This window comes from Achroia grisella, unplaced genomic scaffold (genome assembly GCF_030625045.1).
Source record: "Achroia grisella isolate CSIRO2021 unplaced genomic scaffold, CSIRO_AGI_Agris_v1 utg1023, whole genome shotgun sequence".
Lineage (NCBI taxonomy): Eukaryota > Metazoa > Arthropoda > Insecta > Lepidoptera > Pyralidae > Achroia > Achroia grisella.
This window is the reverse complement of record NW_026712560.1, coordinates 347,685-375,613: the sequence shown is the minus strand read 5'-3', so window position 1 is coordinate 375,613 and position 27,929 is coordinate 347,685. Positions and strand designations below refer to the sequence as shown.

Genomic DNA, 27,929 nt, shown 5'->3' with positions numbered 1-27,929 from the left:
CTTTTGATTCAACATAATAATGCTATATTTACTAACGTAATATTTATAATATACCATTTGAAATATGGACCACACAAATATTCTTATTTACATTGTGATTGTTCGTATATTTAATATTATATATGTTTCTACAATAATAATATTATTGAATACTTTTTTTTATAAATTTTATTATGATAAGTTGGTGTAAAATGATCTTTGTATAACACGTATTTAAGGGCCTTATTATTCCTTACTTTCGATTATACCTTAGTCCTATCTTTATATATTTATAGTAGTATCATAAATTCATAGAAATAATCTGTGTGTAGGTTATAGTAAAGAGAAATTGTTAAAGGATGAAGAGAAAGAGAAACATTAAAGACTTTGAAAAAGTTGGATTGCAACAATATATTATTGCCAAATATTTCAGTCAATCTTTTAATATATATTTTACCGATTATATCACATTTAATATGTACTTTTAATTATTTATTACTAGCATTTTATGTACTAATTGTGTCGTATTATTTATACCTATGCACATATTATTATCAACGTAACTATGATGGTCATTTTGTACTTTATTAGGATGAAATTCACTAATATAGCAAATTAATTAATTATTTATAATAAGTCTACATAACAAAATATTTATATAAGTACGTGTGTGAGGTTTGGAACTAGTTAATATATCATTTTTAATACAGTAATTTCAATATAGAAATAAAATTCATGAACTAATTATATTGTATATTTTCAATGATGATAAATAGGAGAGAGAGACGAATTTCAAAGAATATTGATATCTAAACCAATTATAATTGACTTATATATGAATTGCAATTCACAAATTTGTGTAAAAGTGAAAAAGTAACCTGTAAAATCTATAATATGTATAATGTTTTTACTATCTATTTGTGTAGGTGTATTTTTTTATAAAAAAAGGTTGTTACTCATACATTTCGCTATTTTATTAATTGAAAACATTATTAGCAGAGCGTGCAATAGTTTAGTAGCGAAATTCAAAATACACTAGCCACTGTATTTTTGGTAATGATTTGTGATCATTGAATTGAATTAAATACAGGTTTTGGTATATTAGGAACAATGCCTTTATGATTCTAATTTCTATTTCATTTGAATATTAATCTGACCACGCTCTACGTGTTTGCTGTAATATAACTAATACCTATTATATAACTATTGTATATCTTAATGTAAATCTTAGCTGTAAATTATGAAAATGCAGTCTTATTGCCTTTTTATACATAAGTAGCGTCAAAATTGCGGCAAAATGTCTACCCGTTAAATCATACTTAACCTAAGTGGCTGGAAAGTAATTGAAATATTTTCGATATAAGTAAATTAAAGGTATTTGCCTGGTATTAAAGTACTAACGACGATGTTAGAAAGTCGATATTAATTTTCATATCTTCGGAAGTCTCTCATCAATATCAATTTACGGTCTACTTCAAAAAGCCCAATTAATTATATTTGAAAGCGATCGAATAATCTGTAATACATTTGAAGATATTGTTTTTAAATATTATTTATACTTTCAAAGTAATTATTTAATTCTGAAAAAATACAAATCAAGTAAATTATATATTATTAACTAATTCATCACGACTTAGTATGCTTTTTCGAAATAAAAATTAGCCTATAGTCATACTCATTATACTAAATATCTTCATAACAAATTTCAATTAGATCCGTTCAACCGATTAGTACTGAAAAGAAAACAAATAAGCAGACAGAAAGATCGACCACACTTTTTTTTAGTGTGTTTAAATATACACAGTTTTTAAATGTAATTTTTTCTTACTTCAGTCTGCGATAATTAATCATAAAAAACATATTTTAAAGAGATGTCTCCTCCAAATATTTGTTAAATATATTATGACAAATTTTAGCAATTATTTTACACCGCTCTGTAATTATCCGGTCGGTTAGTAAACTCATAACAGGTTGTTTGCCGGCAAAACGGTGTTAGATTACTTAGTTGAAATTAAAAATAAGAGTACTTTGCATATTTTTGTTGGATTTACAATAAATTACTTTTTCACACACAAGTGATTACAGTTTAATATTTTAAAAATATTTGTAGGTATTCTATTTTCTCATCATAATTACTTTGTAGGTGGAGATGAGATGCAGTGACATCTCTAAGATTCTGTAAAGATATAATTTTAAAAATTAAAAATTGTAGAATTTACATATATTACGTTACATAATAAATTAATAAGAGTTACTGATACCGCAATAATACTAACTAATGCTTTCTCAAAGTAAAATTTGCTACTGGCACTATCAAACTCTTCGGTTATTTCAAATTTGTTAATAATTTTACGAACTTTGTTGCTTAACTTTTGTTCGTTTATAGAACTAGGGTAATTAATGGTACGATTTTTTATTGTGGCATTATCGATTTTATGTGTAGTTGTAGGTTTATCTGATACTTCTGGTGCTACTTCTCTGTCGTCCTCGTCATCTGATCTGTCTGCTGAACCAAATTGATTATCAGGTCCTTCAATAGGTGTAGAATATTTGTACTCTTCCTTTCTATTCGCCGGGCTAGTATTTTTAATAGTAGGACCAGGTATTTCTGTAATATAAAATATTTAAAAAAAAATTGCATTAAAAAATATCTAACTGTAATTAAGTCTTGTCGTAAAAAAGATCTTGAAAATAGTCTCACTTTTTCAAAGCATACTTGGTCCATAGGAATGTGTGACCAATAATTGTATTGTAACACAACTCCTGTTGGAAAAACAATGTCTTACCTATAATGGAGACGATAAAAATAAGCTTTTGCTGAGATAACATAAGCCAGGCTTAAAAATATTTAGTACATAAATTATTCGGCCTTGATTCTTTAAAATTAGTTGAGAATATCCTTCTAAATTTATTAGATAATAATATTAGCTATCATTATTCTTGTAGTGTTTTTATTTCAATATAAGAACTTACCATAAAGTCTAATAATACTGTCAACTTCACCAAGTGAGTTTTTAGCGACACATTTGTAGCCCCCAACATCAGTGGATGTTAGGCGCCGTACCGTTAATGCCATGCGACTCTCGAAGGAGCTTATCACCGTGTTTACAACTTCATATTTGCTGGATGATATCACCATTTCATCTATATAGAAGTAGACATAAATTAGTAGTTTGTTACAGTGTAGATCATAAAACATTATAGGTACACATAGCAGTGATATGATGACATAGCACAAGCGAGTTTTATTTTCAAATGAAACAAAGAGTCGACTATGTTGTAAATTATCTACATCTTTAAAATAATTCTTTATAAAAAGAAAGAAAAAAATAATGATCAAAATAAAAATATTTATAATAGAGGGAAATCCTATGTGGAAATTTAACCAACGACCGGTGTTTTAAAGCGTAACACCAGCAGGTCTATAATACAAAATACTATATAGTATATCTAAGGTCTTTTATTTTTGGATCTCTTAATCAGTTACGTCAGTTTGCTTGTCCACTACACTACTGAATAAATCATTCAAATAATGACCTTATAGTAAGAAATACACGACGAATTTAAGCGTCCAATTTGTTACGTAGAAGTAACAACTTCCCTCGTTCACAAAGCGAAACAAGCGTATCAGTTTGTATCGTTCATTATTTATTGTAAAATATAGGTAACAATATATTATAGAGAACCGCATAGCGCTGGCACTGGCTGCACCTTTAAAACAATACTTTTACTATATATAAATACGAGTATTACTCGACAGCCACAATAAGCCCCAAGTGCCTGTTGTCCGCAAATGATAAAGTGACTCGTTTTCTGAAGAAAACACTGTTGCAGCGCTACGTCGAGTAAACAGAGTTGGTATTAGGTACTCTGGACTCAGGTTATTGGAAGTTTTAAAGCAATAAAACTTGCTGCTTGGTAGCTACACGCAAAACACATAGGTATATATAACATAAGGCTGGTGATGGAGACAATTATCCCATATATTATGTTATAAACCTATCGGAATATTGTTTTCAATTTTTGCTAAAAGAAACCATTATTTACCATTTAATTCTTATGGTTCTGTTCCACGATAGGTATCAGTATTAGAATTGAAATATAGTATTATAATACAAAAGTACTTCAATCATTGGACCATAACTGAGACTGACTTAACTGGATCAGACAAATATATAACTAACTAGCTGTACCCGCGACTTCGTCCGCGTAAAATAGTGACCTTGAGCAAATAATAAAAAATATATATTAATAATCTAACCCAATAAAAGCAAAAATGAAATTTCCATACATAATTCCATACAATTCAATCAACAGCCAAAAATTAAGTTTCAAACTACTATCTTTAAAATGAAGATACTTCCATACATACCATACATACATTACATCTCCCCATTCAACCCCTTATAACCCTTTTTCTTGTTTTTTTTAATGCTACTTATATTAGTGTCATCATGTACCAATGATAAGATGTCGCTATACTGTAACCATTTATGGCTGAGTCCTGTGGCGGTAGGTACTGATACTCAACAGCCTAAAAAATGGGTTTCAAGTTTCTAGCTTTAAAAAATGACAATACATGCATACAACATTTTAACTCCCCTTTTGACCCTTACAACCTATTTTCGTTAATTATATTTAATCAATACGCAAAGAAATAAGATTGAAGCTTAAACTTTTAAAAAATTTCTCTTTCAGTCTCTTATAACCCTTTATAGCATTAAAAAGTAACTTTCATTTAAATCAGTTCAGAAGTTTTGGCTTTTAAGACAGACAGACAGAGTCACTTTCACTTTCATAATATTAGTAAGGTATTTATTAAATAAACTGACCCAAAAAAGTGTAAGAAAAAAAGCTTCATCGTTCTAGCTTCAAATATGACGAATTTCCAATCTGCTATTTTATTTTACCCTTGAATGGTGACAATGTGATATTTACAAATTTAAATGTCATATTTATTTATATTTAATAAACAGTTTAAACATTTCTTTAAATTCTTTTGAAAATTGGTGGTCCAGTTGGCCAATAACATAATAAAATTTTGTTAAATCAAAATAATAGATGTGATATTCTAAATTGCAAACTATCCCTCTACTTGCGCGAACCATATCTCTGACTCTCCTGGCCAGAATGGAGAAACGCGTATTCCGAACCTGAATAGCTCGGATGGAACGGTAGATGTTGTTTCTTCCAAGGAAATGTTGTTCATATGTATTGACAACATTTTAAATATTATATGTTGTTTTATTCTTCAAAAATATTAATAATATGTTCTTACGCTCTTGTCCAAGAGCAGGGCCATCAGTTATAGGCTATACCAGGATTATATTTATGTATTTATAAAATAAAATTGCAGAGCAAACGTTTATTCATTTAAATTCATAAGGAGACAACGGATTGACAATAATCAGTTGCGCGCGCTGCTTATACAAATGACATATATGTTTATTTATGACATATGAGCGTTAATAAGTCGCATATCTAGTACAATACTGGTGTAATTCAGAAATTAAAAATTTTTGAAAATAGACTTAATAACACAATTATAAAGTAGACTTTCCAAAATATCTAATTTTTTAGTTAAGCCATTATTATAATAAGTGTGTATTAAACCGCATAAAGATAACCTTGCATTACCATTTTCAACCCCTTACAACCCTTTTTTCGCATTAAAAAGTAGCCTATGTCCTTCCTCGGCGTCGAGACTATATGGGTAATATATTTAAATCTGTTCAGTAGTTTTGGCGTGAAAGCGAGACAGACAGACAGACAGACAGACAGACAGACAGAGTTACTTTCGCATTTATAATATTAATAAGGATTTATATCTAGCAAAATTACTGTATAAATATATTTTTATATTTTGAAAAACCCGTTTTATTATATGTACATTATATAAAATTTTTGTATATTTTATTTTTTTTTTGAAGTGATTAAATATAAGTAATATTATATTCCAATTTCCAATACAAATTGATCGGAATTGGTATCAAAAGTAAAATTATTACATTTTTCTTGTGAAATAGAAAAATAATAATAATAAATAATAACACACATTAAGTTGTATCTAACAAAATGAACTGATATGTTGTCCAAACCTAATGATGTCATTAGGTATGATCCTCTAACATATCTCTAGAGATAAGGCGTTAGCGGTTCCTTCTATAGTCATTAGATAACAGTCATTAAATATTATAGTGTATTTCAAAACGTATGAAGTAGTTTGTTGATACCTTAGTCACTACCGCTATTATTTTATATATGAATTTGTTTTTCTGATAGTTATTACTAATATATGAAAAGGCTGAAATTGAACATAATTTTTATGAAAGTACGCGAATGGCCTACTTAGATTAGAAGATAGAATCCTTACATTTTAGCACAGATTTTAGTAAGCATTCCTATGGGATAAATAAAAATGTCAATGCAGACAAAGTTAAAGTAATATTCGTATAATTTGCATCTTTATGTCTCTTTACTATTACTTTGTTGTTTTGTTTCTTTTTATTGCAATTCCACTACTTGGTATAGTCTCTTTTCATAATACTATTACTGGCTGCTCATGCGGCTTCGTATGGGTGTAAATTATAGCATTGCAGGAGGGAATGTTTAGGACGACTTATGACATGTATTAAATTGGTAATTGCTTTAGACTATCGAAAAAATAATATGGAGGATTCGTAATAATTTTATATTTAGTTTGGTATTTCTATAGTAAATACATCAACAGTTGCATAATAGTTTCTTAAATATTGATTATATCAATTGAACTGGTTATGATTGGATTGGATTATTATATCTAACCAATCGTTATAACTAAGATACATATTGTATTTACGTATTATTTTAACCTTTCTTATTTTAGAAGGCTGTAATAATATAACTCTATTATTGTTACTATCAATGTAGAGATAACAATTACAAGAAGTTACTCGGAATTGCCTGGTCGGTTAAGTACAATAGGTACATAAAGCGCATTAATTTTATTATTGGATACAGCGTTGCCTCTGAGCAAGTTTACAAGGATGCGATAACAGCAGCAACGCCTTTCCTAATCTTAATTTCGATCGAAACTTAAGTTTGTTTACTCTCCAGTGTATTTCTTCGGCTTTGCGACGTGCGGCAAAGGTGGCCTTCGAACAAAATTACTCGAGATACGCCGCCCCACCCGCTTCATTATAACAAGAAATTTCATCTCAATTAATGTCTAAAATAACACTGTAACACTCTTAATTACGCTCGAGTGAGGACTGCTTAATTAACACTTACATGTCAGCCGCCCTAACATAGATTGATGACAAACCAAAATGACGATCCTGTACTGTTCGCCCTTTCGGGTAGGTTTTGGCAATGTATATGAAAGCGCCAGTCACTCGTAGTAAGTTCGTGAACAAAGGCAACGGCCACAATACACACCACGGATCATAACGCAGAAGTAAAACAAGTTGGGAGCCTAATGCGTTTTATTAATTAGCGCTTGATACTTGAGCGAAAATAACGCCCCGCGTTTTTATCGTGCCGCCACGGAGTAAGGTATTTTTCATTACAATTCCCTCTTACTATAGAAGGATGCTCTGGCTAACGTTTATTTCACAGTTTAGGATCCTGGTATGTAATGAGGGCTTCGCCAAATTAAGTTATCCTACCATACGAATATAAACGCACATATATGAGTTGTTTCCCCGTTAATATATATAGGTACAGTTAATTAAAATAATATATACATTATTATTGTAAATATTGTATGTGTTTCAATGAAAAATGTAAAGAAACAGATCATATTTAAACATTTTATATCGATTTCTCATGATTTGGATTCTCATCTTTTGGTTGTTTTATGATTGAGAGAGAGACTTGTACTTGAATGTCATTATTACATAGTATAAAATAAAGTCGCTGTCGCTGTCTGTCCGTCCCTATGTATGCTTAAATCTTTAAAACTAAGCAACGGATTTTGAAGCGGTTGTTTTTAATAGATAGAGTGATTCAAGAGAAACGTTTATATACATAATACGTGTACACCCGTGCGAAGCCGGGGCGAGTAGCTAGTTCTAAATAAAGTGGAGTTATGTTAGTACGTAGTAAGAGCAGCTATAGTGGAGTCAATTTTTTATCTAAAAGGTTCAATAACAAAAATTTTTTAGTATGGAAATTTTTGTTATTGGGCCTTTTAGATGTGCACCCGTTAAAATGTATTAGTACTTAGTATATTATATAATAGTATTTTAAACACTGTTCATATCATTTAAAGATACCTGTCTAAAAAAATAACTATCTGAAATGTTTCACTTTCCATCAAAATTTAGCGAGCTGATTCAGTGTTAAATTAGCAGTAATATATAACCACTAGAAAACAAAATCTCTTTGAGAAGCTGACATGGTTCTAACCTTTTAACATTAAAGAGCTGTCATTCATATTGTCAGCAGGAAAGCGTCGGCACCATAACTGAGCCTAAAGATATGTATCTATTTAGTGTTTTACTAGGTAGGTACCTCACGTATTCTCTTTTCAAATGAACGCCAAGCGTAAACTGGAACTTAAATTTTCCAGAAGCTCAAAACTCGGGCGTCATTGAAAATTAACCAGTAAATTTCATGCGACAACTGCCGAGTAGAGAAGTTTGCGAAACCGCCGTCGGCTGTGTGGATGAAGTAGGGGAAACATTGAGTAACAGCTAGTATCACTTCATACAGCTGATTACAGCTTGTTTCGAATAGTATACGAAACAGCTATTTCTATAGAAACATTGAATCTATCAATGACGAATGACTCTTTGTTTTGCAATGTTAATAATAACAAAATATAACAAAACGTTATCAATATAACGTTTTGTTTTACGAGTACCTAACTCTGTACACTAATGGAAACACTGTATATGATATTAATCCGAAAATTGGTGTTAGTCAGATTTACCTACTTCATTTCATGTTACATTTAAATAGGTTCGAAGTATGTTGTAGGCAGGCATGTACTGTCTTATATTTTCCACAATGGCAATAGGCAATAATCAATATGAAAATAAATATATAGGTACCTATTTTGTTCTTATAGTGATTTCCACGTTTTTTTAAAACAAGTGTTACATGACACTTGAATTATTTCTTGTGAATAGGTAATAGCAAGTTTTGGAGCTTTAATATTGTACGCACACACACAAATACACAATACCTCCGTTATTAAATCAAAGAATACCCGGATAAATGTTTTATTACGTAACTTACTTCAGTTTATTTTACGGTCGGATAGGTGTTACTTAATGGATTTTTCACTGTGGATATTACGCGCGGTTTTATTATGATTCCTCAGTAATGTTTCTACTTTTCAATGTTATTGGAACACATTCGGTGTTATATGACTGGAATACGAGCATGAGACCTGGTGACGACGGAGATTATTGAAATGCACCGTAAATAATCTATGCAATGTTGCAATTTTCGCCTCTAAAGTTTAATATAACATATGAATATTTGACGTACATTCTCACGTTACTAGTAGGCATAAAATGAAACGATTTATGCGAATATCTCATGTCTGTAAAGAATTTTATATGAAATTTCTTCGGGAAACATAGGTATATGAAAGCCCTCACCTCATACGTGGCAATATGAATAAAATATGGATTCATCAGTTGAATAAACGAACATTTCGTGCTTGAATAACCTTATATTCACATGGGGTGTATAATGATCACTTGGGTATATTTGACTGGGTTGGCAGGCGAACAGGGTTTTGATTTCGTTACTGTTCGTCTACAATCATAAAAAAGCAATGTCATGCTATATTACGCTGATAGTACATTAGCATAATATGAACACGCTTTTATATCTAAAATCCATATACCTACATTGTTTGCGAATTGTAATAACGTAATGAAATCTGATAAAAACATTTTGACTATACTTAATATCAATTAGCGTCGAGTATTAAATCTATTATACTATAATATTATTTTAAACAACACATAATTTTAAATTTTGAAGATTTTGCCTATTTTAAATACATGTATTACGCACTAGAAGAGCCTGCGACTTCATATTTCGTATACTCGTATTTTTTGGTTAGTATACCGATTGAAATAAAAGAAACACAAGTTTTTAACTGAAGCTTACCGCAATATATTAGTGAAAATGGCACCCGAAACGGTTAAGTTCTTTCAGAGATTAGCGCGCACAGTCAAACTGATGAACATTTTAACAATCGCTGTTTTAAGGTTCTAGTATCGTCAATAAACTTTTCGAATAACAAATAATATATTTTCTTATATATCTTTTATATACAGATTATCATAATAAATATATTTATATATTAAGTTTTTATCGAGTTTAAACCACGTCATTGCTAATTCACGACTGAATCGTGCCAAATTATTCAATGGTTTAAATAGGAACTTAGTGACTCAGAATCTTGTCTGGTTGAATAAATGCTTAGATTTGGTTCGTTACTCTATTAACCTATGCAAGGTTTTTTGTATAAATACGAAGATGATGTATTTACCAGTTAATATTTCAGTATAACTTTTTTATTTTGGAAGTTATTTTTATTACTTATGTTACTTTCTTACTTTCAATATTTGTGTGTAATTATTAATTAGGAGATTTTATTCATAGTAATTATATCTGCTTATTTCTGTCAAGTAATTATTATACTCTCTCAGGTGGCTGTTATCTTTTACATTTCTCATAATTCTAAAAATATTTGATGTTTGATACTTTCAAACTTTTATGTTCCATTTCTAGTTAACTTAAATATAACCTTGCAATTAATGATATAAATTTAAAGGAATAAATTCTTAAAAACACAGATATCAAAATTTCTGTCTTTAGTTAGTATAGTATTTAAGGATGAGAATGGTGGTCGTTATATAGTACATCCGGAGGATATAAATTATAAAAGCATTGTTGGAAGGCCGCACAGAACCTCTGTAAAACTGACGGCAAGTCCACTCAAACAGAACTAATGTGCATTGTCTTATTCCACCACAATAGCTCAATTTCCTTAAGACTTAACTGACGCACTCGTAAATTAAAAGTTAATATCTCATTATTTGCAAGCTACACTCCGCCCATCAGGTTTTTGTTAAAAACACACTAATTTCAAACAGTCTTTGGTTAGAAACGTTAAAATCCAGAATGACGCAAGTAAAAGTTACATTATTTTTCGTAATTCCTTCATGAATTGACTCGATTGTGTGATATTTCAAGCGGAATTTAATTTGTAGAAGAACGTTTGAGAATATATTACTAATTTGGTACAGAAAATGAGTAATTTCTATAAGGGAGTCGTTTTATTAGGTACCTATTTGCGTCAGACCCAAGTAAGATAATAAAATACACGTAATTCGTGGAAGCAATAGAATTTATGTAGAAATTTTGATAAATGTATTTTGGAAGAATAAGAAAGACTTTTCTATAATACTTTTCCTGTATATTTTTTCTTGAACTTCATATCAATAATTTATTAAATCAACGAATATTTGTACACTCTTATAACGCTTGTATTAGATGACGCATATAACGGAATGTTATACAACAATCACAACGCACTTAATACAACAACAACAATTGGTCTTAAAAGCATTACATCTTTTTATACTAAGTTTACAATAAAGTAATTACTGTATAATAAAGTATTATAGACAAACAATTTAATATCTATTAAAGTTTATATATGTATGTACCTATTAAATTTTTTTATAATTTATGATAATTGGATTGTACATTTACGTTATCATTGTAAAGAACTTATGAAGTTTAAAATCATAAATCCACTGCTCTGTATATACTACTCGTAGATAAATATGTTTAAGTAAATTATTAATGTTATTATGTCGACTTACTGTGCTATATTTACGTAAATAAACTTGACTGGTTACTTTCATTTTTAGTCTATGAAAGATTTATCATTGTGTTGATTATTGATTTTGTTGTTTATAGCGTATTCCCAAAACTTTGTTATAGTAACGGACGGAAATATCCCAGTGGACTGCTTAACTTGACGCTGAGCACAAGATACAACTTCTTACTAACATCCTAAGATTGATAAAAGAAATTACTTATTTTATTCTGAGATTTCAGAATATAAAATAAAATATTCTACCCCTACTGTTTACTCAATCGTATGATTATTCCAACTTTAATGCATATTTTAACTATAAATATACATATTTATATTTAAATTAATCTATATCGAAGATATATCTCTATGGTATGCACATATGAATGTATATATGTGTCATTGACTTTTGAAGATAAACTCTATGTTAGAGAATAGCTTCAATCAATTAAATGTTAAATTGTAAAAAATATTGACTACAACTTCATAATCATATTAGTAATACATTAACTGTGTCAAAAAATCAGTATAAAACAGTCGCTTTTTTACCTGTGTCTCTGCTCATTTCTTATCAACAACGGTATGACATGGTTTTCACAATAGTTTTAGATTACTTCTTCAAAACAATGTACATATAATACATATAATATATATAATGCATATTACTATAAAACTCGCTCGTATATCTACAGTATATTCGTAGGCAACAATTGCTAGAGTACCTACACGTTACTAATAGAACAAATAGAACCATTTAGATTTAAAAAATTACTTTGAATGTTGTAAATTAAGTTATTGTATACTTACTAGAATCTCTAACCCAGTAATTAATGGATTTTGGTGAAGACTCGACATAGCACTCAAGTGTGACATCAGTACCCACTGGTGCACCCACAAGTTGATTCGGCACTTGAATCACAGGATGGACTGTACATAAAAAAACAACTATTCAGTGATATACAAGTATTATTTGAATTGTACTTATTTAAAATACAGTTGAACTGTATACTTTCTCGATTAAAGTTGAACTATATATATTAGGTATATAGGTATTGATAAAAACAATTATACTGATGAATACAAATGTTTGCACCGTACGAGAAATGCGAACCCGCGACCATCGGAAGTAAAGCGTTGTGGTAGACCATCGAGGCTGTCTATATGATATTATAACTACAACTTTTATTAAAACAAACTAGGGATTCTATCTCTATTTAAATTGGCTAGAGAAAAAGTAAAGCAAGGATTTTTTCTATATCACTGCCATAATATGGAAATGATGTAGATTTAACTGAGAAGAATGGACAAGAAATTCGCTTGGTTATAGATAATCTTGTTACAAGAAAATATAACAATCTTTTAATGAACGTGAAATAATTTTGATAACATAATTATCTATAAATACATTATTGTAAATTTATAATTTTGCACATTATACAGCGGGATATTAGCGTAATTAACGTTTATAACAAAAGTGAGCTTTCCTTATTATAGAAAATAAACCGAATACTTATTTTTAAACTTTTGTGTTTGGTGTAAATTATAAATATAGATAATCTGGTCTTGACATCTGAAAATAATCTCAAAATAAAGGTAGTATACTTCCGTTTCCACAATATAAGCACAGTTAACGTGAGTACTGAGTGTCGCGATCTTTCTTTGTACAATTTAGGGACGGTAGTAGAAAAAACCGCAGATACCTATACCGACATCGTTCTACTCAGTCAGCTCGTGACCGTGGCTAAAGCAAACTAGTCAAAATGTCGAGAGAGATAAATACTTATATATAATATAAAAGTATTCTTCCTGAGATCGGATTAACTACATTAATAAGAAAGCGACGAATATTGCAGTTTTTAGTGACAGTAAAATAAATATATAGATTTGGTATTCAAAAACCAATATTTTTTTTTTATTTATTTATTTGACTTTAATGCACAAAACCAATGTGTATATATGGCGGACTTAATACCTTGCGGCGTTATCTACTAGTCAACCAAGAGTGGTGCAGAGAAAGACTGTTGGAGGTGCACTAATATAAATGAGAAATGTCAAAAAATATAAACAAATACATAACGATCTGACAATCAAATTATAAGTAGCTACAGCCTCAAATTGAAAGTAAGAAAAAAAAAAAGAAAATATAGAGAAATAACAGAAAGATGTGAAAAAAGAAGAAGGACAGAAAAAAATGTTACAAATTTATATAGGGTTCCCGCAATTTCTGTTTAAACGAATTTTATTCCTGGCGGTCTTGATATCAGGAGATAAATCATTCCAGAGTTTGATTGCCTGACCGGCAAGTAAATAATGGATGATATGTAATAATAATGATAATACTAAAGAGATTTTCTTTTAATAGGTACTACTTTCCTACTGAAAGTAACATAATAATTTTCATATGTAATTTACTATAGATACATAATAATTGGTTATATATAATTATTTGTTATAATTTTCGTTTTTCTTGTACATAATAATTGATCAACGCGACGGTTATATATAATTAAGTCCGTGTATACATTTTTGTGTGCAAAAGAATAAATAAATAAATAAATAAATATAATGTAATATTGTAATATAAACACAATATAGTGATATCTTGTACCAAAGGGGGTCACTTTGCCTGACTTGACGCGAAGACACAAACAGTTCGTAACAGCCTGAAAATAATTAAAAGCTACTCTCGACGACATTAAATAACACCATTAATAACAAGAAACCTCTGAAAGTTACTAAGATAAACAACAATTACCAAGAATTTGCCGCGTTCCTATTTCATCCTCCGAATGAGGTTGGAAAAAGAAAGATTTGGAAAGAAATCCCATTTACTATCACACTAAATGGAGTTGTTATTAATATACATATTCTTTCATAACAGTTGTACCAAATCAGAGGCATTGTCAATTGACATGAACGCTGCATTTGAGATAATCACATGCGCATGGTACCTATATTTAAATCGAACGTGGCAGAAATAACCATATCAACTAGTTTCACTAGCTTACTCTGCTCTGCCCTCTTTGAAATTATATCGACAGAATGGCGGACCGATCTAAAAAAATGATAGTGATATACTATAGTTTTATAGAAGACATAAATATCCTAGGATGTAGGATTGTGTGTGTTAAATTTAATTGTTGAATATGCGATGGCGGGGCGGGCCACTAGTAGTAAATAATTACATATAGTAATATCCAATTACATTGTGTAGATATGCTGTTTCTTAACTTTCATCTATAGTGCCAATGCACCCTCAGTGTGGATCTATGAATGATATTAAAATGTTTATGTTATTTTGTTTTATTTTATTGGCATTTTGATCTAACAAAATAAAGCTGCTAAATAAATTTAGTTAAATGTAATTAACATAAAAAAATTGCATAAATGAACTTCTTGCTTAAACTGTTACTAACATTATAATTATTTACAAGAGTTAATTTGTTAGTTTTTAGTACATATATACTAACTTAACTATGTGTTACAAACATAGTAAATATAATATTACTGTATAAATATTTTTTAGATGCAAAAATAATTTAAATTTTTTTTTATTTACAGTCAACATATTCCAGACAGACAGACATAGAAATGAGAATATGAGGACGAAAGATAAAATAATAGTTCACTCTAACATCCGAGCTGTAGAATATACATAATATATGATCTAAGTCTATATGGAATAATGCACGTTCAGATCCTGAAAGAATATTTCAAATAAATGCAGTGGTCCTGGAAATTACATTCCACATGCAGACAGACAGAGTCTACGCTCTCTCTCTCTGTAGATAGATAGTTAAATTTTGTGGTTAAAAGTATTTTCTTAAAATATCTGTACCTATTTTCCAAATCCCAAGACACGTGGATATTAGAGTCAATTACTCACAAAGTAAATGATCTTGGGCTACCGGTATATAATTCAACTAATTAAAATAATATAAATGCATACATAATATAGGTACGTAATTATTCATATAATTGGAATCGCAAACATGTTAACGACAAACGGTAAAAATGTTTATAGGTTTGATCAAATTCGCGACCATCTCCAGTTCAGACCGTACATTAAACGATTATATTAATATTTATATAATATCTTAAGATTATTCACATAACACTATTTAGTGTTAAGCTAAGCAGACCTTGTCTTCTAGACAACTGATTTAAATACACGTGCGAGAAATCGGAAAAAGGAAGTAAGGTGGTGTGCTAACGGTCGCTAAGACACCGATGGTCATGGATTTATTGCTATACTAGCAATGTCATAAAAATCTTAAATAATTTACAGACAAACTCAATGGCCTATCGGTTTGAAATACCGCCATACCTTACGACAGTCTTCCTATGTTTTTGTTAATGTACATTACTGTATCAGTTATTAAAATCATTAGCATTAGTTCTGCTTAGTTTGGAACTAGATGGTGCAGTGTATTGTGTATATTTTTTATTTAAAAACGATAGAAATTAATTACAATTAATTTGTTGTAAATTTTTGTGATGTTTGTCAGTTGAAGACTGACTGAGACATGCAGATTTGCAGAAATGACAACGCATGAATAATATCGCGGACATGTCCGTATACTACGTATCATTCGGTGGACCATCACTTTTTTGACATTCTATTTAGTTAAAAGAATGATTAAATACTAGTTAAACGATACTTACAATGTACTTTAATTTGTATCCTCTTGCTTACAGAGGGTGGTACTCCATTGCTCGCTATACAGAGATATGCCCCCATATCCGACCGAGAGATTTTTGTAAGCATCAAAACTTCTTGATCGTAAGTTGCAACTAAGAATTCATAATGAAGTAACATTAACAAACATATTTCAAATATTATTTCATGCAAGTTCGATCCAATTAAAATATGAACACAATATATTATTGTGGTCGTTACAAAATGTTTCATTTTCGCTACCGTTGAACATTTTTATTTTTAAATAGCAATTAGGCATCTTGCTCGTCTAATGATTTTATGCAACCATAGAAAAATCAGGCATATCAGAACAATATGTACAAATTATTGCATGCTTCGTAATTATCAACTTTCTTACGCACGTTATAGTTCAAACTATTCATAGACATGATAAAACATATTTTAAAATTATTTTTACCTCTAGTTTTACTGCCTTGAGCATCTCTAATTACTATATCAGTGCCGTCTTCTCTTCTCCATACTATATTTGGCTGAGGCATACCGCGAGCACGACAGGACACCTTTGCGGTTCCACCTTCAGGAACCATGATATCGCCAGACGTTTCTTCAGCTACAAAATCTGGTGGTACCACGACTTGTAGGTAAGCCATCTGTTGAAATTAAGGATACTTGTAATTATCTCTGTCTTCTTTGTAAAGTAGCTGACATAAAGATAAATACATAAAATCACAAAATAAAACAAAATAATATTTATTTCATAAATTGAATTGAAGGATAACTAGAGATAAAACGCAAATAATATTTCAAAGAAATTAAAATTAAAAATATAAATTTTAAAAGTTAAAAAATAATTCACTCCCTCAAGTGAATTATTTTTGTCCTCAAGGATAAGAGGATGTCTTATCCTTTAAATTTCAGTCTTTTAATACTTTCGTAATTATTCAGGGATTGAATTATTTTTAAACTTTTAGAATAGCAAGAGTTATATCTAGGATGTCAAATGACAACGTGATATCCATAGTGCTGTTTATGTATATACATGCTGGTGATGATTTTCACTTAATATCAGGTGGACTGACAGGATGTTTGCCATTCCGTTACATATAAAAATTTTACACGGTAACAGAAGAAGTTTTGACGTTATGTCGTGGATAATACAAAAATGCTTAGTTTTAGTGGAGTCATGCTGCCTCGACGTAGACGTCAAAGCCTACAGGGCTGTCGCCGCTGACGATTTATGTCGTTATCTGGCTGGCATATAAATTACGCAGCCGCGCAATAATTTAGGAGCACCATGCATGAATCCCGCTGCGTCTCCCTACATGCAGTTTAATTCACTTTATCTCCCCTATGTTTACTGTAATTGCAGATTAATTTTCGTTGATATAGAATTACTGACAATGTATTATGGACTTCCCATCGACTTCAATTGAAAACCTGTTTTTAGATAAGACTACTAATTAATATCATCACGATGGCCATGGAGTAATATGTCATATTAATAAAACTGATATTTAATTGAAAGACTAAATCACATAGTAGATTTCGTTTCAGAAGCCAACTGGTCAAGAAAAGGCTAAAATGGATGGGAAACTTTATACAGATATTAAATGTCGATGGAAGACTTACAGTAACTACAGATTTATTCTCTGGGCATGGATGATGAATGAAACATCTATTATGGCTTCGGTTATAGAAATATCACATAATGGTTTTTATATTCATACAGCCATACATATTTTATCTGTAATTTTTATTGGCATACCGTTAGTATATTCAGAAATCTGCATAGCACAATACACAAACTGTAATGTGATTTCAATGTGGAACTTCTTTCCGCTTTTCCGTGGTGTTGGAAATGGAGCAGTTTTCTTAATAATTTTAAAAACAATATATTTAACTGTCTTGTCAACTTGGTATTTAGAGTACACAATTTATGCAGCTATAGATCCACCACCGTGGTTTACATGTGCTGACTATAACGATTCCAAATGTATGGTTAAACGAATCAATGTCTCTATTTTTCAACACTGCTTAGAAACTCAAATACTTTTCGATGATGACTGTGGCATGAAAACAGCTAGTAACTGCTTCTTTGAGAGGATAATTGGTAACAATAATACGAAGATATCTACGGTTTGCGCTTATCCTTGGAAAGGAATACTAGCAAGTACATCTATATCTGTAGCTTTATTTATATTGTCAATAAAGAAAGAAAAGTTCATCCAATTTGTTGTTAAGATATTAGCATGTTATTTATGCCTGGTATTAATATTATTATTATGCATACCTTTGTCCACTAGCGGGGTATGGCATACAAAAAAGATTGCATTAGACTGGAATAATTACAATTTCAAGACGTGTTATACATCTATAACAAAAGGTTTCTTATCTGTAGGGACAGGATATGGTATAATTGGATATCTGTCCAGAGATGTTTCGTTTAGAAGCCCTTCTATGATGACATCTATTTCAGTACCATTATTTTCGGTATTTTTAACTATAATGTTTGCACTAGTTACGTTTAGTGGCATTAAAACTATGTCGTATTATCATGGTGAAGAGGAAAATGTCATTGAAATGGGTTCATCCACATTTTTCTTAAATTTTGCCTCTATATCAGAAATTTTAAGTTATTTTGATGGAATGCCAGTTTGGGGATTAATTTGGTTTTCATCAGGCTTTTTGTGTTTATTTGTAAATTTATGGATTTTATATTTATTTCTACGGGAATCACTAATGGAATGTTTCTATTTTGTACGAAAATATCCTAATTTATGTTATGGATTATTATATTTGTTTATCTTTTTTTTTTCTTTGCCCTTCTTTTGCTCAGATTTAACTGGTACTCTGGCAGATGCTACTGAGCTACTACAAATTGTAAGTAGTATATTCTTTTCTTTATCCTTATATTGGATTTATGGGTATAAGAATCATAATATCGATATTATCTTTATGATTGGTATTAAAGCTAGTTATTTCTGGAAAATTACGTGGTTAGCAAATCCACTTTTATTATTATCTATTTTATATGCAAAATCTATTCACTTTGATGTTACAGAATACAATGATTCGTTTTACTTTCATTTTTTGACACTATATTGCGATGTTCTGTTACTTTATATTATTATAGGAATTTATTTTACAATTATTATTATGGGTTTATTAGTAGAACTTATGGTTTATTATAGAAATAAAAAGTTACTATATATATTATTTCCAATAGAAAATTGGGGGCCTAAGGAGGCGATTTTATTCAGAAGTAGAAAAATATTTGTTCCCGAAATAATGACGAGAGAGTTTCTATACAGACAAATTAGGATACAAGGGTATTGTAAAAAGCAAAATGCCAAAATTGAAGATGACGAAACAAATAAAAATATAAGTAGGCAAACATCTACACTATTGTCAATAGATGAGTCGGAATGGAGTACTTTCACATCGAATTAACTAAAGTGAAATCACATACTTGGCTTTTCATTGGATCTGTATTAATTTGACACATATATTGTCCTTGGTCTTCCTCTTGAACATTTCTTATGTGCAGGTTCCAAATAGATTGTCCGTTATGTGAAACGCCAACTCGATGATTATTTGTTATAACATGAACATGGATGGCCTGTATAGCTTTAGTATCTGCTTTCACCCATCCTACCTGTATATAAAATTATGTTATATTTTATAATATTTAATATATTATTTCAAATATGTTATATTATTTTGATTTACCCTATATCCTCCAAGATTGTAGACTAGACATTTAAATGTAGCATCACGTCCTATTGGTACGGTCAAATTTGTCAATGGCTCAGCAAATTCCGGTTGAAACGCTTGGCCTGAAACAGAAGTATTTCATTACTCACAACTTGTGATATTTATTTATTTACTACATTTAAACATCATTTATTTACCATACCGACAAGCTTTGAATCCAGTCCTAACATAAATATTGCCAACAAGTATAAGGACCACCATGGCTGCTGCATATTTTTAGTCCTTCTGCTTCTATTCAGCTCCAAAAGCCTGGGATATCCATGTGTCTATTGTGACAATGAAAGATAACAAGTTAAAATAACACCAACATTTATACCACGTTTATATAGAGCATATATCTACGACTGTTTATTTGTAAGGATTAAATTTCTCTTGGTAGAATATAATTTCAAATACATATATAAAAATTAGCAATATTTCGTTTCAAAAACGTGACATTTTGAAAGTTAATGCTTTTTTACGTCCAGATTACAGAACTACTTAAGTATCATTATAAAATAAATATTGATGTAGTAATAGTTATTTTATGTTTATTTGTAAATTGTATCATTAACCACCGAAAGTATACAATGATCAAGAAACCGGTGATGAGTGATTCATCATTTATAACCATATGTACTACAATTACTTATCTGACATGCAAGTGATGACACGATATAAAGAAAAGCTATTTCGGTCCCTTCCGCGCATCATTTTTTTGCGATTTCATCAGTCAATAATGATTCGATGTCTATATCTGTATGTCGTTATATCACATAACGTTGTTATACTCTTTCAAAACGAGTACGGACGCGATCGCGTACCGGTAACTACTTTTCCGCAAAAGTGTGATAATGCTGGAGAAAAATTCGAGGCACATCGGCTTGGCCATTTCGATACAGCGGCCGACATATTGGAATTTTCTATCATTTTAGACAACACATTGTTGTTTGGACGAGTATTTTATGTTTGTTTTAGAATCAGTTCCCTTGGGCTTTGTGTGAATTAGAACGGCTTCCAAACGACGGTTGCGGCTTTTTTATTGACTCTGCGTGATTTGTATCTATCTAAGTGGTCTTTTAGATTTGCATTAAACTGGTTAAGGTTAGATAAGTTTTATAATTGTATTTAAAGTATAAATGGACTCAAACTTTAATTTATTTCATATGATTTTTTATATATATTAAGTTAATTTGAATATCGATTATTTTTATTTTATTAGTAAATTTCTTCTGATTATATAGTGTAGGTAGATAGTGCCCTTGTTTAGGATTTAATATACGTGTAAAGTATGTCCTTTTAGTCCGTAATATGCCCTAAATTCATCCAGACGCCATCATTAGTGAAGCTAGTATCATAATAATAATACATTATTGTAATGAATTCACAGTCCTGAAATTGTTACACATAATATAATGCTAAGTTATTGTGCATCCTAAGTTATTCCTACAACATATCTACACGTATACAAAGTTTCATCACGCGTTTATTATCGTACATTTACGCACCTCATGAAGAGGTAGAATATGTCCTGATTCCGATCTTTATGAACTGAATTTGGAATCACATTTACGTTGATGTCAATATACATACTCGTTAACAGACGTAATATTACTTTTCGTAGTAATATACTTCTACCTTACATAAAATAAACATAAATAAACGTAGTAACATTATATACATAATTTATTGTGATATATATACGGGGACGTAATATTATTTCAATGTAAATTAACTACATAAATAAAAGTAGTAGCAAAAATACGTAAGTAAATACGTAATTTCAATTTAAATAGTTTCTAATGTAGTTAAGCAAATAAGGGAGATTAGATTCATAAAAAAAATACAACGATATATACAAAAATCAATTCCTTTTCGCCACATTCTAACAAAGCATCGTAATTACTACAGCATTTTTTTGATTGGTTACTGTGGCCGATGGACGCCGGAAACACCTAATCAGCCTAATCCAAGGTCCGTACTCCTGGCAATACTCCAAACTAAAAACGTTTATTTTAGTGTCTCATACAAAACTTAAATAAATATGAGGGATCTACCTACTAGCAAGCCTACTGAATGCAAAATGACATATATGTCCGTTGTCAATAATTTCAGCACCGTACGCGATATGAGGATTTCCTTGGTATTTTATTTACACATTGATTTTTATGTTATTAAAGTATTTATATGAATCCCTAACATTTTTCAAAATATTCGCAGTCTTTATTAGTTATAACGTAGAATTCTAATGGTAACCAGTATTTTCAAATCGGTCCAGTAGTTTCCGAGTTCGTTCAATACAAACAGTCAACCAATGAATTCTTTCCTCTAAATCGTATTTCTCGTATAGATACAAAAATTATATCATAACAAAATAAAGCAACGTTCAGCATTTTTACAAAAATAATCTTCACGTCAATTACCAAAACGACAAGAGATTAATCGAATGTTATGCAACATTTGTTGTTAAGCAACATTGGTTTATGACTGACTTTATTAAATGCCTAATAAAGAGAAATTTGTATTTACTTAATGTAAATATTATATATAATATTTTTACATAATGTGTAATTTTCAAATTCATTATAATAAATCTTATAATAAATTTAAAAAAAGAAAAACTTTTGATTTTTCCAATTATACCTACCCACAATTTTATTGAAGTGCACATGTACACGTGTTCATACACACGAGTAATCGTTTATTTAATAAAATTGCTAAACCTATACAAAAAAAATATTAGACTACAGAATAATATCCTCTATAAATTCTACCAATTACAAGATAAAAAATAAGTGGTATTTTAAAAGAAGGATTTCATAAACTTAGGTTTATGAATGTTACCACAGAAATATTTTCTACTTAAAAATTTTAATATCTCTTTATTTTATTTGAAAACAAGTTTTTCGTAAAATAAGTATTTTTAGGAAGTAAATATGTGCATGTATATGAATAATATATAAGTTGAAATTAAATAATCTGAACAGATTCTAATAGAATATATCTGAGCCGACCGTTTTAGACAAGCTTGTTTCCGAGATGTCCGTCCGAGTTAGTTTAAGTTTGTGCATTGACGGAAATTTTATACCGAGTACTGACAAAATATTACAATATTTATACGACGTTAATGCAATAGTCACATGAAGTATTTGAGTAACTATTATTTCTGAAACAGAAATGTTAACAATAATTATTGGATAAAACTTAATTGAAAGTATTTTATATATTGTCATTTTTTATTATTGTACTGAAATTATCCATACAAGTAGAGTTGTATTATAGTTTTTAATAATAAAATAATAGCTGTTTATGATAAACTTAAGAAGGAATGACTGAGACTTTGTAGTACATTCAATTCCAAAAATTAACGCTTGTAGCACCTAATGCGCTAAACAACTTGGCTGGTAAGCAAATTGATTAACCAATTTAGGTTGTTCAACTTTCTGTAAACGAAAAAGTATTCCAAGTTTGTGTAAACCAAAGGAAAACAAGGAATACGAAACTCGAAGAACTGAATTCATACATACAAATTTACATAATGACCGAGGCGTGGAGAGTGATTAGAAAAATGTTCAATATTTACTGTTTAAAAAATTTTGTTCTCTATTTAAATTAATATCATAAGAACTATCCAAAATAATATATGCCAAAACTAAACTAAACTTCTGAACAGTTCACAATTAAATTTAACATGACGAGAGACTGTATGATGTAGACGGTTATATGGCTAGCTTTTATATTTCAAAAGATAATCTGGAAGAGAATAAAAGTTGAAATTTTGTGTAGAGGTACGAGAGAGTGGAGGAGGAGGATATTTAAAAAAAATACCAGTTATAAATGGGATTTTTGTCTTGTGTAAGGATTTAATATATTTAAAGAAAATCGCGACTTAACTAGAAAAACTACTCTTTTCAGTTATAGACGACATAGAGTTACTAACGTAATCCAAGCGGTGCTCCTGTAGGACCACTTTTTTATCCGCCCATCTAGCTATGCGTCCATCACGATCATTTTCTCCAGAATGGTTAAAGATAATAAGCCCATACTTTCTATATAAGTAAACATTAGTACCAATTGAATAAAATGTTAAACTTCTTTTCACTAATAGCGATGCGGGCTGACAACGTGTAGAGTTTTTTAGGTTACTTTAATGTTTTAATTTGTCTGGATATTAATAAAAAAAATTACGTTGTATTTTATGTATATTTTTACCTGCGACTTTGTGTAACAGTCGTATCACATTAATTGATTGGAATAAAGTCCCGTAATCAACAATTCGATGAGCCTAAAATAATATAATGTAAGAAATAATTATTCATAAATTTAATTTATGAATGATGCTATGAATGATAATAATTTGTACAGAAATAATACGGGGGTATAATAAAGCAAAAAAAAATTGATTTAACTTCAACTAAATTTAAAGAAACTTTAAAAAGGGTGATTCCCTTTGAGAAAACATCGACTGACATTTGAATTTATAAAAACGTGGTAATGAGAGGCAACCTTTATTTTAAATAACGTTATTGAATTAATAACGTTAGAATAATAGAGTTTTAATATTCCTGAATATTACAACTACATTTTCAACCACAATATGGCAACTCGAAACCTACTTTAAAACGGGGCAGTTTTCAAATTGACTATATTTCTTATTACGCACATATTATAAAAATGGTTTAAGTTAGTAAATCGTAGATATTAAACTTGCAAGGAGGAAAAGGCATTGTTAATAACGTGAATCCTATTGGCTGGCAATTTACCATATCTATACCTTCACGAAGTTTATGCTGAAAACCATCGTGATACATTTCTGATCAATTTGCTACGATGCAACAACTGACCTGACCTTATGCTCTTACCATCTTCCACTGGTAGCGTAATCCCTTAAGGTGTGTGCAACATTCTAATTTTAATAAGTCACCTATGTATATAGACAGTTTGAAAATACCATGTACATTACAGACTATGTTTATTATTGATTTCTTAGCCTTCACGGATGAGCCGGCAAGTAGTAAACAGACTACTACTATCTTTGTACGAATTACACTGATAAATGTACTTAAACTTTACGTTCAGGTTCCTGGAATCTTCATTAATCCGTTAGTTGGGCAAATAGCAGAAAAAGCAATGGGTACAGAGGCATTAAACAATGAAAATTCAGGGGTACTGAGGTAAAACCAAGAGCGTCACAGTGTATCCTTCGATGTACATGGTGCTATAGGTTATTGAACATTTTCCATCAATTGGCGCATCAGCTTGTCTGTTATTTCAAATTATATAAAATACTAGCTGTCCCGGCAAACGTTGTTTTGCCATATAGATTAATAACGCTATAAAAAAATAGGGGTTGATGATAGAAGGGTGAAAATTTAGGATTGTATGTATTTTTGTATGTTGTATCATAAAAAAATAGAAACTAAAAATTTGGCTAAAAATAAAATAAAAAATTAGGTGGACTACCCCTAACATTTAGAGGGATGAAAAATAGATGATGGCCGATTCTCAGACTTACTCAATACGCTCACAAAATTTCATGAGAATCGGTCAAGCCGTTTCGGAGGAGTATGGGAACGAAAACTGTGACACGAGAATTTTACATATAAGATTTTAAACTACCTTGATTAATTTTATAAATCATCAAATATCTCTGATGTTGCCTATATCTTACAAGTTATATCTTACAAGTATACGTAGTAATTGGAATATAGTAGAATAATAATTTTTATTTTTATAGATAATGATATACAAGCTGGACATTTTATGAGTTTTCTTTTCATTCATTACATACGAGACATTATTTTGATCATTTATTTACCCTTTTAGAGTATTGACGTATATGGTGAAGAATAGTATAGAAAGGTAACGAAAAGTTTAACATTCATATAAAAAAAAAGGCGACACTTTTTTAACCAGTGAAATAGCTCAATAGTCGCCCACATGAGGAAAATGGTCAAATGCGAAATAACTTTTAACTTTTTAAGAATAACGGTATATACGGACTTACCTTTCGGCGGGAACTCTATCGACAATCAAAAGCTAATCAAATTGTAGCAAAGTTTGGTGCTAACTTTTTTACGAGCTTATATTTCTTCGCTATATTTGGGTGATTATTTTAAAAGAATGTTATTTGAGAAAGTTCCGCGCGGTCGTAGGAAGTTTGTGGGGTCCCTTGGGAGAGGCGGCGCGGTGCGGACGGCGGAGTCGAGGGCGCGGCACACACTGAGCGTCGATTGCTCATTCAGTGCCACTCCAGGCCGTTATTCTTACGCAGATGTCCGTATGATGAAGGCAGATATGAAGCCGACAAAATTCGGACATAGTCACGTATATTTTGTATATGCGGCTACAGATGCAGTATCCACTGCGTAGTTTTCATATCTAAAGGAACAACAGTAACTGAAGGGGTATAAGAATATACGATTTATTGTGCATGTTTAGTGTTATTTAAGTATTCACGGACATATTTATTTTAAATAATATTTGTTGACATTTAGAAAACAAACTAAGAAACATTATTAAAGTATGAATATGGCGGCTTAATTCAAATTATAATAATGTACCAATATTTCGTAAAACTATTTTAACATTATTGTGGAAGTTTTTTACGATAACATTATGTTGTGTAATTTTATGACTCGTATTTTTATTTGTTACCATCATCATCATCATATCAGTCATTCATTGCAGGCTACTACCATAGCCAATATAGAAGTAATGTAGCTTCTATGTCTAATACTAATAAAATATTACATAGACATAGTTATTTACAATAACATTGTTGTCATCTATTATCAATACTCTTATTAATTTAATTAGATACTCTTAATTTAATATGTATTTAAGAGGAAATCAAAATAAATCGTTTTTACATATATTTTGATTTCCTTCTAACTATTAAGAAACAAATTTAACGAAACGTATTAAAAACTCAAAAGTACATCTTGAACGTATTATTTCAGTTAAAAATAGAAGATAATGCTACTAAAAGGATAAATAAATATTCCTTTTTCTTGCCCTTTTATAAGATTTCTCTTATGCAAGATCGTACAAATATGTTAACGGACATTTCATGTTTAACTAGGTCAGAAATAACAATCACTGTACTTATTGGGAAAATATGACTTGAAATGTCGTACGAACATTTTTCCAATATCATAGGCACAATATTGTATATTTTTAGAGTACTATTTGTGCATTCACATATAATAGTATGGTCTTAGACATTTATTCATATTTACTTATTTTCCCATTATGTTATGATGACACGAAATATCTTAACACTACTTGAAATTATTTCAAGAACGTACATTCCTAAACCATGACAAACGTCTACAAATCTCTGTATAATGAGGCATTGAAATCCAATTTGACCGAAACCTACTTATAAAGTTAATGAAATGGAGATAGAATAATTAGCCACTTCCCGCTAATTTCCAAAGTTATTAATTGAACCGTTAGAAAGGGCCGTCATCTGGTGTGCCATGGGCGGTACGGGCGGCTATCTTACGCTATGTGTGTATGCGCTCCAAATGACGTCGTCCCATTGTGTCAGCACAAAAGCTCATTAGCGATTAAATTTATTCAAACTACTGCTGACGCAAACAACCTGTATGGACGTCTGGCTAACAACAAACAATTATAAAATACTGAATTGTAGTTACTTTCTAAATGTAAAACGGCTTCTAATTACACTTAGTTAGT

The 27,929-nt window shown here is 30.2% G+C and overlaps 2 protein-coding genes across 5 annotated transcripts; one reads left to right on the top strand and one right to left on the bottom strand.

The window, feature by feature from the left end:
* Nucleotides 1-75: 75 nt before the first annotated feature.
* Nucleotides 76-26,428, bottom strand: LOC131853090 (protein amalgam-like). Its single transcript, XM_059204256.1, has 9 exons — nucleotides 26,233-26,428; nucleotides 20,389-20,512; nucleotides 20,202-20,308; nucleotides 19,942-20,127; nucleotides 16,930-17,122; nucleotides 16,478-16,606; nucleotides 12,620-12,739; nucleotides 2,953-3,123; nucleotides 76-2,587 (listed from the first exon to the last, which is right to left on the bottom strand). The coding sequence occupies exons 2-9, from the start codon at nucleotides 20,456-20,458 to the stop codon at nucleotides 2,172-2,174; spliced, it is 1,392 nt and encodes a 463-aa protein (XP_059060239.1). The 5' UTR covers nucleotides 20,459-20,512; nucleotides 26,233-26,428; the 3' UTR covers nucleotides 76-2,171.
* Nucleotides 17,022-20,015, top strand: LOC131850413 (sodium-dependent noradrenaline transporter-like). Of its 4 annotated transcripts, none has more exons than XM_059202442.1 (3): nucleotides 17,022-17,113; nucleotides 18,027-18,183; nucleotides 18,415-20,015. In XM_059202442.1, exons 2-3 carry the CDS (start codon nucleotides 18,054-18,056, stop codon nucleotides 19,920-19,922), a joined length of 1,638 nt encoding a protein of 545 aa, XP_059058425.1. In that variant the 5' UTR covers nucleotides 17,022-17,113; nucleotides 18,027-18,053; the 3' UTR covers nucleotides 19,923-20,015. The 4 variants fall into 4 exon arrangements, with proteins under 4 accessions (XP_059058425.1, XP_059056982.1, XP_059059148.1 ...); XM_059203165.1 differs by having other exon boundaries at nucleotides 17,028-17,113; nucleotides 18,015-18,102; nucleotides 18,511-20,015; XM_059200999.1 differs by having other exon boundaries at nucleotides 18,027-20,015.
* Nucleotides 26,429-27,929: the final 1,501 nt, after the last annotated feature.